General features: G+C 36.3%; 2 protein-coding genes and 1 pseudogene across 3 annotated transcripts; all 3 read right to left on the bottom strand.

The window, feature by feature from the left end:
* Nucleotides 1–276: 276 nt before the first annotated feature.
* On the bottom strand, nt 277–2,959 carry LOC137951464 (sulfiredoxin, chloroplastic/mitochondrial). 2 transcript variants are annotated; one of them, XM_068798129.1, is made up of 5 exons: nt 2,874–2,959; nt 1,779–1,933; nt 1,377–1,410; nt 1,180–1,273; nt 277–355 (listed from the first exon to the last, which is right to left on the bottom strand). In XM_068798129.1, the coding sequence occupies exons 1-5, from the start codon at nt 2,953–2,955 to the stop codon at nt 292–294; spliced, it is 429 nt and encodes a 142-aa protein (XP_068654230.1). In that variant the 5' UTR covers nt 2,956–2,959; the 3' UTR covers nt 277–291. The 2 variants fall into 2 exon arrangements, with proteins under 2 accessions (XP_068654230.1, XP_068654231.1); XM_068798130.1 differs by lacking the exon at nt 277–355 and adding an exon at nt 567–931.
* Nucleotides 2,960–3,409: 450 nt separating this feature from the next.
* Nucleotides 3,410–3,719, bottom strand: LOC137951465 (uncharacterized; annotated as a pseudogene).
* A 354-nt stretch (nt 3,720–4,073) lies between these two features.
* LOC137952210 (14 kDa zinc-binding protein) lies at nt 4,074–6,706 on the bottom strand. The gene is made up of 6 exons (XM_068799289.1): nt 6,488–6,706; nt 6,279–6,383; nt 5,206–5,292; nt 4,844–4,991; nt 4,396–4,513; nt 4,074–4,311 (listed from the first exon to the last, which is right to left on the bottom strand). The coding sequence occupies exons 1-6, from the start codon at nt 6,520–6,522 to the stop codon at nt 4,244–4,246; spliced, it is 561 nt and encodes a 186-aa protein (XP_068655390.1). The 5' UTR covers nt 6,523–6,706; the 3' UTR covers nt 4,074–4,243.
* Between the last annotated feature and the right edge of the window lie 6,591 nt (nt 6,707–13,297).

The raw sequence follows: 13,297 nt of genomic DNA, 5'->3' as shown, positions 1-13,297 counted from the left end.
GGGACTTGGGGAACCACTCCTGGGTCGTCTGAAATGGTTTTCTTGTATCCTTTGCAGATTACATCTTGTGCCAAAGCTCATCTTCCTGGACCAACTCTGTCAACTCTCTCCCTACCTCCCCAGAAGTACAAAAATCCGACAAAACCATGGTGATTCAACACCCTGGTCAAATTTTATTGATTCAGGTCTCTTCAAGGCTTCAGCACATAGCCAGGAGCCATTGTATGAACCAGAGGGTGGAATTCTACGAACACAGAAACACTCGTCGGAGAGTGAAGTTTGTGGAAGGGTCTAATTCTGAAACCACAGGCCCCAGTCCATTACCGAGGTTTGCAGCTTCCAGATCCGGCTGGCCCTTTACCATACAAGTAGTAGAGCCTCAGCAGTTATAGTATCAGCCTGTATATCTTACCAGACGTTATGTAATTGGGCCAAATGTTCCAGTTGAAACAGGGACTTGAAAACTTGCGACATTTGAACTTTGTAAAGTTATTACATGTTCAAGTAGCTAATTGAGAATCATTATAATCTAAATTCGAATAAACAGTGAAACTGAAACCCAACTTTGTTTTCAAAATTTCCATCCGAGAAGAGAATGTGGTCCATACCTAAACAGATTTATATTAAACACCAAATTACCCAAAATGCCTGAGAGGTTTTATAATACACTAGAAGACATGGTTTCTACAGATTTCTCACAGACCCTATTCTTCTTCTAACAAGAGGCTGTGCTTAAGGCTTTACTAAAACGATTACAGCGGTTGACCGTTTCGAGTCATGTTGCAGACAGAGGTTTACTATTCTGAGTCATAGAACTTGTTCCCAATCAAGCTTACACAGTCTATAGGTATTCTGGTCCGAATTGTTGGAAAGGACATTGCAGAAAAGACCTTGTTTGGATTTAGTGTGATCTATTCATCGCAGGTGATGCCTGAAAAAGAAGAAGAAACGAAGGGCAGTTTACATTTAGATGACTTGGGAAAATTTCTACTAGGCAGGGGTAGGCATCTCAGTTTGCAGAGGTGTCTCAGGTAGCTAAAAATCTGAGATTGTCTGGAACAAGACATCTCAATAATGTATACAGAGGGAGTATAGTTTTTCCCTTTTAAACATCTGAGACATTTTAGCAAGATACCCACCCTTTGCAACTAGATGATCAGCTAAAAAAAGAAAAATCACCTGAGAGTTTCTTTAGTTCCACGTCGCACTTTACAGCGGATAGTAGGGAGTCCAAGGCGCTGGTGAGCCTCAAACCTGTGACAACCAGAAAAACCTACAAGGCAGAAAGAGAGAATAGGATCCACAAGAGTGAGAGAGAGATGGAATAAACCAAGCTATGACCACAGATTAAAAGGATAAAGACTCAGGATGCAAACCATAATACGCGCCATCAACCTCAAGGACATCAATCTGCAAGATAAATCAAATGTAGTGAACTACTAAGGATTTGAAGTAGAGTGCAAGCAGAGGTGTTCACAAATAAACTGGACTCTCAAGAAGCTTGTTATGAGTTGCATAATCAGTAAAAGAGAGAAAAGAGCCAATAATAAGAAAGAGAATCATTTAAAAAAAATGATTTCTTGGAAATGCAGAAAAGAATCATTAAAGAGTTACTTTAATGAAGGCAGACTAGTTAAACCATGGCTACTTCCAAGTGATACAAGAAAACAATGATATTTAACAGTGGGACAAAAAGAAAAACTGGAAAACTTCTTCCATCTACCTAGAAACCATCCAGACCTCAGAATTCAACTGCACGAGGAGGTATTGCTACTTACTGGTACTTGCAAGCCAATTTCTTGAATGCTCTCCATGAGCTCCTGAACCTTCTCTGGGTCATTTGCTCTTGTTCTCATTAGCGGTCTCCTTATCTTATCAAGAGGTATTTCAAGAATTACTGGGCCACCAGACTTGGATTTGCTAAAAGGAGCCCCTGAAAAATATTTTAAAAATCTAGAATATATCAAGGTCCAACAAAAAAGCCACAAAATGTATAAGTTTTCCATTAATTTATTTCTTAAATTAACATTCTCAAGCCATCATAAGTATATGATTTTTACAAGAGACAAGGAGATTGAGAACTTCAAAATGAACAAGCTAATCCAAAGTCCTACCAATAAAAATAAAAAGTAATAGAAAATTCCAGAGAAACTTTAGCCCTAGAAATCATCAGGAAGCCTTCAAAAGTTTCATGTTCCATTGTTAGTAAAAAAGTAAGGAACCTCTTATCGTATGGGTGTATAACCTTCATCTAGTAAGAGAGACTCAACTAGGTCTTTTCCATAAGCTGAAGGACTTTTTTTCTTCCACCCAGTTTTGGTATAGTAACATCATAAATTTTACACCATAAATTCACTGCTAAGCATTTAGAAACAAATCAGGAAATAGTTTAATTATCATCAAAAACATGAAATATTTCTGGAATAAATTAAATCCCATATTTTTCGCTGATTCCTGTAGTTTCCAGAGAGTTCTTAGGCCAACAAACCCATTCAGTTTCACTGAAATCCTTCCAGCTGAAGTCTGGTTTTGTCACACCCCGTTTCCGAAAAACTAAAGCAGCCATGACTTTTCAATAATTCCCCAGTAGCCCTTTTCTATTTCGAACGGCCGTCAGCCAAAAGGTGTTCTACTTTTTATGCAGTCTTTTTTTTTTTTTTAACTAATTCTAGATGCTACCTAAAGAAATCAATCGTCTGAAAGTCCAAGCAAAATCCGTGTCTTAAGCAAAATAGCAACAATCCCAGAAAAGTATTATCCAGTTAAACAACGGAGATCAGGATATTCTTTGGTATAGGAATAACAAGAGAGAAAACACATCCACGCGATTCCTGTATCGAGTCACCCAAAAGGAATACTGGAGGGGGACTTACCATTAGCAGATACTTGGGTAGCTCTCACTGTGAAGTTTCTGAATGCGTACGAGGGAGAGAGATGCAAAGAGAAACTGGCCATGTCGCCCTTCTCCACTAGTCCTCCTCTTCCGGTCAATATCCCTCGCAGAAGATAAAATATCCATCACTTGCCGACGCTCATTTGGCTTCAGCTTGGGTCTCGTTCCAGTGACTGTTACTGTTAGTCAAACGCAGCCATGACCAAGACCCCACGTCCACAATGCATGGTAAAAGTATTAAACGACTGTCAATTTTTCAATCGTCTAACAATTTTTTAAATCAGTAAGAAAAGGGGAGTTGCATTTTCCCTTTCATGTTTCTGGGTTTGTGCGATTAATCCGTTTCAAACATGGAAATCCTAAATTTCAATTTCTGAAATACGATCCCATGACTACATTCATACAACATGACAACAGTAAGAGAAAAATTCCTCTCTTGCATAATTCTTCCAACGGAACAAGTGGACAATCCAAATGCTATGAAGAAAGAAAAACAATTACAACGCGAAAGAAGGTTCATTTTCTTGCGTCTTTCTCCGCTTTCCTTCTAGCTCGCCGTTCTCTCGAGCTCAGAGTGAACTTGAATCCCCCATTGTCGAGATCTGAGTCCTCCAAATCCCGAAAAGATTTCTACCCAAACACAGCAGAAATGAGGAGGATAAAGAAGATGATGTAAGAAGAACAACAGAACAACATGTAATAATTAGTAGTAGTAGCTGAGATGGGTAAACACCTATCGGACTTCTGCAAAGCTTACTGCGTAAAAAGTAACCGCAGCAGCCGCGACGTTTCCCAGAATCGGTGAAACAACCTGCTTAGCATCCATATCCCCCCTGTTTTCTTTTCTCCGGTCTTTCTTCTGCCTGTAGTGAAACGAAGACTCGGATCCTAAGAGATAAAATCGGATAGATAGCGAGCTGACAGATTAACGCTCCGTTCAGCACAACTACGGTTCCGGAAATCCGATACGAGTTAGTAATCTATAAATTCATACCGGAAACAACTTCGTCACGTGACTTCCAAGATCGGATGGTTGAGATATCATTTAGCATGTTTCACACCACATCACTTTTCATATTGGATTGATAAATAAGTAAATATATGGTATATGAAATAGTTTACTTTTTATATTGATATATTATATGAAATAGTCAAGAACAAATTCTTCAACTAAAGATCGTGCCAGAAGAACGAAATTTAACATTCAAGTAATTCAAACAGTTTACGAGCAACAGAGGAATGAATTTATCTTAGAATTCAGAAAAGTTTAAACAGATAAAGAGTAACAAAGGAAAACATATATTAGAATGTGAAAGAAGGAATATTGTCTCTCCGCCATTGTTGTCTACTTCAACCAGGTGGCCATTTCATCTGTCTCCCGCCTAGTACATGCAGGTGAAGATGGTAAACAGATTGACCTGAGAAGAAGGATACAAGTTATGCCCTGCAACCACTCTCCGTAGTAACTGATACAGAAAAAGGGGAGAAAAAGACACGCTTACATGCTGAAGGCCCGCTGTTAATGACTACACGAAAGCCATCAACTATACCTTCTTTCTCTGCCACTATTTTTGCAGCAACAAGGAGATTACCCAAAATCTCATTGTGCCGTGCTTCAGCCTACAGAGGTAAATCTCAAATCAACTTATGTTTGCAGTTTCAAGCAATCAGTTTTGAAGACATTGGTGATAAGAGATGTTGTAGTGTCAGTAAGAAAGGTCTTAACTTTGTCTAATTATCCTCAAAGATATCCAATCACAACTTTCTCGTTTCTTTTTCTTCTATCCATAAAGCATCTAGTGTTAGAGATTATTTTTCAATGGAATTCATTTTCTTCAAAGTTCCAAAGCCATGATCATAATATTGAAAGATCGTCCTGTATCTTCAGTAGACAAGACACCAATTCTCATATCAATGTCATCACATAATCTGCAAAGATTAGATCGATACCTTCCCGAGTCGTGTGAGCCCATCACGGAGCTTTGGAATGACTAAAACATGCACAGGCGCTTGAGGGCTTATATCTCGAAATGCCAAGACGTTTTCATCCTCATATACTATACTTGAAGGTATTTCCTTCGAAATGATCTTCTCAAATCTAAAATCAAAAGTAAAGCAAAAGTCGTCAACGTGAGTCCTAAATCTCGGTTTGAGCTGTAAGAAAGCAGAAAGACAAAAATAAATAATACAAACTGAGCTTCTCCAGTACAAACATTTTTCTTCTTTTAAACACAAATGTAAAAGAGCTACATGAAATATGAACTTAGACTGGCTATAAACAAAGAATAAAAAAAGAACTTAAGAGTAATTACATGGTTGGACCTTCACTCTCAGCAGAGGCTGCAGCTGCCTTAGCGGAAGCCTCTTCATCAGGTGATGCACTCATGCAACGAATAAATCTGGATACAAATCGTAATTAGACTTGGTAACATAGATAGCTAATTGACACAAAAAAAGGTACAGAAGCAAACTTTCTTTCAGAAGAGACTATAAAAAGGACAGAACATGTCAAACACAAAAGAAAGGAAACAGTAACAATAAATTAGAGCAGATAAGGTCATTGAAAACAAATTAATGATAAAATTCTGCAGAAATGAGAGCTCAAACCATTTCCAAGCATAACTAGTGTAACACTAACATAGTGGTTCACTAGAATAGTATAAAGAATTTGATTGATGATCTAGTACACATTCGCCTCCTATTGAACAGATAGAGGCCTCCCCTTCAATCTAGATTTTTAACAAACAACAAACTTGATGAGATAATAATCTCAATTTTCCAGCACAACTGCTGTAAAAGACCAAGAGAAGTGCAATTGTGATCTTGTGCAAAAAAGATTCACTGATGGTTAAAAATCTGCTGAGCAGGTGCTTTTGCAAAGTAGATGATACAGAACTTCGAGTTTCCAGCGTCCAAGGGATGATGAACCTCAGTTCAACCTCTAAAGGGCACAAGAGCATGGAATAAGCGTCTAGAAATTGTAGATTCAGACTAAATAGAATAGGCTCCTTCGATTGCGTACTTAAAATATAGATGGGTTTCACAGCTGAGAGGCTATTTTTACAAATCTGAATCTTAAACTAGTTAAGTAGAAAACCCCAAAAGAAGCAGCTGCAACAAATACAAATCTAGGAGAGCTATAATTCAAATTCCTGGCGACATCAGCAACCATCAAATTATAAATATCAGACGATAACATTATAAGCAAGTTCCGCATAGACAGCATACAAGAAATCTCATAAAGGTTTCACAATAAAAAAATAAGACAAATTGGAGTCCATTTTCCTTCACACACAACCCTCCTCCAGCAGCTCGCTCAACGGTAACTTTCACCAGTACAGTCAGGTAGTTCGTGAGCGAATTCAAAGCAGACAACTTAAATTACCTCTGCCTGGCGATGGGGAGACGAGCACAGGAAGAGTTTCGATAACTCCCTAAGAACCTAACGCTGCATTTTCTAGAAGCTAAAGCTCGTAGACCAGGAAAGTGTCTGCAATAAGGAAGAAACACAAACAACAATCAACAAAAATAGGAAGAAAACACAAACGAAACAAAATAGAGAAACAGTGAAAAAAAAAAATAGGGAGAGGTTACCGGAACAACGAGAAGGGATTCACTGCAGCAGCCATTGATTCGAAGCAAGTGGTAAGGCAAGGGATTAAATCATTCCTCTTGCTATTGACCTATCAATTTCTTCACTCCAATATGCAGCAAATGCGGTGGACGTATTTGGGTATTAACACCCTTGATAGTTATAAAATTACAAGCACCCTGTGCAAAACAGAACTGATGCGTGTTTTTTAAGTGAATGTTAGATTAACAAAAAGAAAAACAAACTTGAATGTTTCATTGAAACCGACTGTATCACCGATTCAATCAAATCATCGGTCCCATTTAACCCATTTCAAGGGAGTTTGGCCCCAGATGGGGGAGGGCCATTCTCCTCGTCCCATCCCTCCAGCTTCCCATCTCATCAACGACGAAGAATGAGAGAGGCAAGACAATGAAAAGAAGGGAGGGGCACTCTTATTGACAAACAGGGAGAGAGAAAGATGGGTTGCAAGGAGGGTGGCTTCGAACCGAGCCGCGGTCCCATTTAACCCATTTCAAGGGAGTTTGGCCCCAGATGGGGGACGGCCATTCTCTTCGTCCCATCCCTCCAGCTTCCCGTCTCATCAACGACGAAGAATGAGAGAGGCAAGACAATGAAAAGAAGGGAGGGGCACTCTTATTGACAAACAGGGAGAGAGAAAGAAGAGTTGTAAGTAGGGGTGGCTTCGAACCGAGCCGGTTCGTGAGCCGGCTCGGTTCGGCTCATCATTTATCGAACTCGAGCACCGAAATCGGCTCGTTTACCTTAACGAGCCGAGCTCGACCGAAGCTAGGTTCGGTTCGTCAGCTCGCGAGCCGGCTCGAAATGAGTCGGATGGGTATGAATCGGTAACGGGATCGCGAGCGAGCGGGGGAGCGGGAGCGAGAGCGAGGGGGGAAAATTTTTTCCTCCCCCCTCGTCACCGCCGACCCCTCCCATCGGTTTTTGTCGCCACCTCTACCGCCGTCGTAGCTGTTCGCCGGCATCTATACCGCCGTCGCAGCTGCTCGCCGGCCGCCCCTGTGGCCGTCCGTTCGATTTCTTTTTCTCCTCGCCGTTGACTCTGTTTCTGTCGCCGCCGCTTCCGTTGCCGCCGACTCCGTCGTGGCCGTCATCCCCGACGATAGGTCCTCCCCGGCGCTGTAACCCCCTTCCCTTCGCGTTGTCTCGGCGGAAAACCAGAATAGGGGAGAAATAATCTCCCCCTTCCTCGTGAGAAGATGATCTGGCACGTGCGATTTCGCACACGAGATCATAAAATAAAAAAATAAAAAAAACTTTTTCCTCTGGAAAAAATTAAAAATAAATTTTATAGAAATAATTTTCTATAAACTATTAATGTCTCATGTTTTTTTAAACATTTTTCTAATTGAAATTTTTTATTAAAAATCATATAATTTTCTAAGTAAGATTTTTCGTACCAAGATGGGGTAAAAAACTGTATAAAATTTTTTTGAATAAGTATTTAACAGTTGATGCTGTAATACTTTTAGCATGAAATAATTTTCATTGCAATTTTGTGTTTGATATTTTATTTAATTAAAAATTTATCAATAAGTATAATAATATATTAGATTGATTATTAATTTTTATTTATTTCCCTAGAAGAGACAATAAAAGTCCATTTAACTTTCCTAAGAAAATTTTAAAATATTTCCTGTAATTTTCTAATAAGTCACTAATAGTAATAAGATTTTATTTAAAGGTTTTTTTGGGAATATGTATCATAGGAAAAATATTTTTAGTTTTTCCTAGAATATAAATTTTTATCTAGGGGCACTAAGGAGGCCATAATAAATTATGGCTAGATTCAAAAATTACAAAACAAGCTAGACAACAATAGGAGTAAAAAATATTAATATTGGTGCATTTTAATCCATTATTGAAATTCAATCCTGAACCTTCCCTATCATTATATTTTTAAAAATGTATGCATAATTTTATATATAATTTATTTAAAGCCACCCCTAGGTGGGAGATCATAAACAAGGAAAAAAAAAATTCTTTGTCCCTTCCTCATGGGTCTTAAATAAATTGAAAAGATATTTTAGTAGAAATACGTTTCTAAAGACTATTAGTGGTTTTTTCAATAAATGTTGAAAAAATATTTTTAATAGAAATATAGGGACCACTAGTGCCTCATATTTTTTCAAAATATTTTTCTAATTATAAATTCTTTTTAAAAAATCATATAATTTTCCAAGTAAGATTTTCTTGCCAAGATGGGTTAGAAAACCATATAGAAAAATTTTGAATAAGTATTTTATAGTTGATGATATAATACTTTGAGCATGAGGCAATTTTCATAGCAATTTTGTGTTTGACATTTTATGTGATTAAAAAATTATCGATAAGTATAATAATATATTAGATTAATTATTAATTTTTATTTATTTCCTTAGAAAAGGCAATAAGAGGTCCATTTAACTATCCTAAGAAAAATTTAAAATATTTCTTGTAATTTTCTAGTAAGTCTATAATAATAATAGGATTTTATTTAAAGAATTTATAGTTTTTATTTGGGTGATTGTAAATTGATAGTGATATTTTATTTAATTTTGTTGTGTTTGATTATTGTATGGAGTTTATTTATAATGTTATGTAGTGTATGGAGTGTTTAGATTATTTTATGGAGTGTATAAACAATTTCATGAAGTGTTTATGGAATGTATAGACAATTTTATGGAGTGTTTATGCAGGTATTATGTATATTGATTATGCCCAATTTTAAGTAGAGGTCATGCCGAATTTTATACAAGTATTATATATATAGATTATGCTCAATTTTAAGTAGAGGTTATGCCCAATCTTATACACATATTATATATATAAGTTATGCCCAATTTTATGTAAAACGTATGCATAATTTTATATACATTTTATTCGATACATATTTTTTGAAAAGTTTTAAATGTATGTTGAGGCTCGAGCTTGGCTCGAAGCTCGGCTCGAACTCGTTGGGCTCGAGATCGATAACAATTTTAGGCTCGAGACGAGGCTCGGCTCGAAATATTTAAATCAAGCTCGACTCAAACATAAGCAGGTTCGGGCTCTGCTCGGCTCGATGCCACCCCTAGTTGCAAGTCATTGTAACGAAAAGGGGTAGAGAGGGATGGCAGTTCCCTCGCTAACTCATAGAGGGTTGGTAGGTTGGTAGGTTGGTAGGGGTGGCATGGAATTGAGGTAAGTTTGAACATATGCAGGTTTGAGTTTGGTTTGATCTTAAAGTTATAAATTTGAGCTCGAACTTGAACTCAGCCTTGAGTCTTAAATTGTACTAAGTTCGAGTTCAAGAATTTTAACTAAAGTTCAAGCTCGAGTGAGGTTCGAAATCTAACTTACAATAAAAATTTTGCATAAAAAAATAACATATCAAATAAATTATACACGGACTCTACATAAAAGTGTACACAAATATTGTCAATAATGAAACACAAAATATCAAATTTATATCACCTAAAGTGGGCATTGGGTCAGGTTTTACGAGGAACCTTACTCGACCCGACCTGAAAAACTAGGGTTCGGGTTTCTAATTTCACCCAGAGGGTCGGGACAGGATGGGAAAAAACCTGATAGGTTTCAGGTTGGAGACAACTTTTCCAAACTTGACTAGAACCTGACACTAACTAGTGTTAGTCCAGGTGGCTTCTCATGAGGGGGTGAATTAAGATGCTCAAATTAAAAACAACTTGTGTGTGTGATTAAAAAGTCATGCATAAAAGTAATTTAAAGGAAATAATAAAATGAACACACCACAGGGACAAATGGATTTTTTTTTATCAATGTTCCCCTAGTGGTAGTCACCGCCAAGGACCCTTGCTTGGGAAAATTCCTCTATTAAGCTCTAATAGTTGGAAAATTACATAAGAGACTCCTGCTCTCTTTGGCCACATGTAGCTCAACGCCAATTTCTCCAAGAGATTGTTGTGATATTCTAGCTCTAGCTAGACCTTTCTATCCAGATTAGCAGGTCCTAGATGAACCTTTCACAAATACATAAAAAAGAAAGGGAAAAATTACACCATTACTTGGAGAGATGTTTCTCCTTGAGAGGTTCAAGCTGCCTCTTCCTTTGTAGCACTTTGTGAAATGATCAAGGGGTTTGTATTATGATGAATGCAAGGATGATTGAAAGAAAGTGAAGGTTTTCCAAATGTGTGGCTCTCTCTCTTTCTCTCTAAAGCACTTTTGATGGAAATTTACAAGATAAAGGTTTGTGGCTTGAAGATACATGCTCATTCACTTCTTTACTCATAGTTTGGTAGGGTATTTATAGCTTTCCCAACTCAAACTAGTTGTTATTTGTCCAATTTCAAAAATCGATACTTTAATTAATCAATTATAGGTAAGTAATTGATCGGTCAATCTATCATAACGACCACTTTTCTGTCAAACAATGACTTATTGATCGTTGAACTGATTGATCAATATGTTACTGTTGGTTTAGAAAACTTAAGTTCATCAATCACTACCAATAGATGATCGATCAATCGAGATTCCCTTTGGTTGTGTAATACAAGTATGATCAACCAGTGTATTTTCCTTTGATCGATCATGTTTGAAGTCCCTTATTGGCAAGGTTCTGACTGATCGATCATTACTCCATGGAAGTTTTGCTTGCTGGATAGCAATGCTTAATCTAGGTGCGATGATCGATCATGCGTTATAGCATGAAATGGCCATGTCTTGGATGATTGATCATGCTTTATATTTATGGCCTGCACAATTCTACATGATCGATCATTACCAATAGCTGATCAAACATTCCAATGCCAGTTTAAACATGTAGACTTTGTAAAGCATGGAAATTTTTCTCTAAGTGCTTTAACATGTTTCTAAGTGATGTTTATGATGATCCTAAACATGTCTATATGCAATTTATAACCTAAAGCTCTTATTTTACAAATGTACTTAAAGAATAAGAAGTTTGGAATAATCTCTTACAAAAACTGACTGAGCTTAGATGTTTGTCATAATACTTGAACTCGAGTCTTCTTGTTGTCTTCTTCCTTATGGGTGCTTCTTCAAGATATGTTCTTCCATTATACTTAGGTCTTGATTTTACCTTGACGCTTTAGTCCTTGAGATGCTCTTGAAGGTAAAACGTCTGAAATACTTTAATTTGCAAGTTATTAGTTCAATCAAGTTTCATTATCATCAAAAACAATGTGGGAATCAACCTACGGTCAACAATTCGACCTATAGACGAGAAATAGATATATAAAGGGATTGAGACGGGTTGGGTTTATAGGAACAGGCAGGGATGGGTCAGGTTTAAGTCGGGTTTATAGGAATAGGGCAGGGATAAGGTTACAAGGACGATGATGCGTTAGGGTCAAGTTTGACGATTCGGGTTGTTTTCATATTCAGGTTTCGGGGTCAAGTTCAGGTTAAAAAAATATATGTTAAAAAAAAAACTCTTCCACTACTAATTACTTCATGTAATAGAAAATATTAAAATCAATATGATAAGAAATTGAAAAATCGTGTAACTGGTACCATATCTCCACAGACTTCTTCTCAGGCTGCAATCATCAAATAAAATTTAATAAATAAACTAAAATATTCGTAAAAAATATCATAATGAATAATTATCTAATACTAGTTCACCTTTTGAGTTTTCATGATACCATAAAAAAACTTGAACTGTATTTGGAGCCAAAAAAAAAAAAACTATATGGGTCTATTACTCTAGCACCAACACTGAAGATAGATTCTAAAGCTATTGTTGATATAGAAAATGTCAAAATTTTTATTGTCGTCTTAGATAATACCCAAAATTTTAAGTTATTCTCTTTCCACCATTCTAAAACATTAAAATCGTATTGTGAAGTTTTCTCACGAATATACACACATTTTTCAAATAATTATTGAATTTTAATTTTGGTGAATTCACTTCTTCCACTTATTTCATATAGTCATTATCGGACCAACCTAAACTTAATGAAAAATGTGATCTATAACTTGTGGAAACACCTAAAAAGCTAACACTTGAAACGATCTCTTCATTACTAATTCTCATATTATACATGGCTACATATTCATCATAAATCTCAAATAAGGTCCAACAACCTAAGTTTGCATTGATTCTAGCTTCCAACACAGAGTATATCTCTGAAAAACACATTTCAATCAATCTTAATTTGAACATTTTATCCAAAACTGAAGCAAGTTGCATTCACCCCAATATTTTTTAAAATTTTCTTTCATTTTACTAATCATAGCCCTAATTCTAAAATATTTTCATTTATAGAATAAAGATTCAAATTTTTTTTTACTTTATATATTTCACTAATGTATAAATTAGAAATAGGATAGCGACTCCCAAAATGATATTAGTGGTTGCTTTAAAAAATTCTAAAATCTCGCACACCATTTCAACGTTTTCCCATTAATCAAGACTTTACAAACAATCATAAGTTGGCTATCTATCTCGAAATCTAAGAAATGTATCTTTAAATTTTAATACATAAGACAACATGTCCTAATTAGAGTTCCAACAAACTAGAAAATCAATAATCAACCTTTTTGCTCCTAGTTGTAATTACTACACAATTAAAAAAAAGTGTGAAGTCTTGCCTTAAACTGGTTAATGAATTTGATACTCTCGTACACGTTTCAGTGATTAATCATAAGAGCCCTATCTCAAAATCTAAGAAATGTATCTTTAAATTTTAATGCATAAGATAACACGTAAGAATGCGTGATAATCAATGACCAACCTTTTTGCACCTAGTTGTAATTGCTGTATAATTTAAAAAAAAAATGCAAACTATTGCCTCAAATTTATTAATAAATTTGACATTCACACA

This window comes from Aristolochia californica, unplaced genomic scaffold (genome assembly GCF_029961685.1).
Source record: "Aristolochia californica isolate CCGP_79_NKW_82.1479 unplaced genomic scaffold, dmAriCali1.0.hap1 SCAF_15, whole genome shotgun sequence".
NCBI classification, from domain to species: domain Eukaryota; kingdom Viridiplantae; phylum Streptophyta; class Magnoliopsida; order Piperales; family Aristolochiaceae; genus Aristolochia; species Aristolochia californica.
The sequence above is the reverse complement of the archived record's forward strand: the minus strand, read 5'-3'. Positions and strand labels throughout refer to the sequence as shown.

Bases quoted from the DNA above. Each gene is read 5' to 3' on its own strand.
- LOC137951464 (XM_068798129.1), bottom strand. From the start codon at position 2,955: ATGGCCAGTTTCTCTTTGCATCTCTCTCCCTCGTACGCATTCAGAAAC. The intron at 1,274-1,376 runs GTTTGCATCCTG...TCTGCCTTGTAG, and splicing joins GGTTGATGGCGCGTATTATG to GTTTTTCTGGTTGTCACAGG. The intron at 356-1,179 runs GTGATTTTTCTT...TGTATGGTAAAG, and splicing joins GGAACTAAAGAAACTCTCAG to GGCCAGCCGGATCTGGAAGC.
- LOC137952210 (XM_068799289.1), bottom strand. From the start codon at position 6,522: ATGGCTGCTGCAGTGAATCCCTTCTCGTTGTTCCG. The intron at 6,384-6,487 runs GTAACCTCTCCC...TCCTTATTGCAG, and splicing joins AATCCCTTCTCGTTGTTCCG to ACACTTTCCTGGTCTACGAG. The intron at 4,992-5,205 runs GTAATTACTCTT...TTTTGATTTTAG, and splicing joins GAGAGTGAAGGTCCAACCAT to ATTTGAGAAGATCATTTCGA.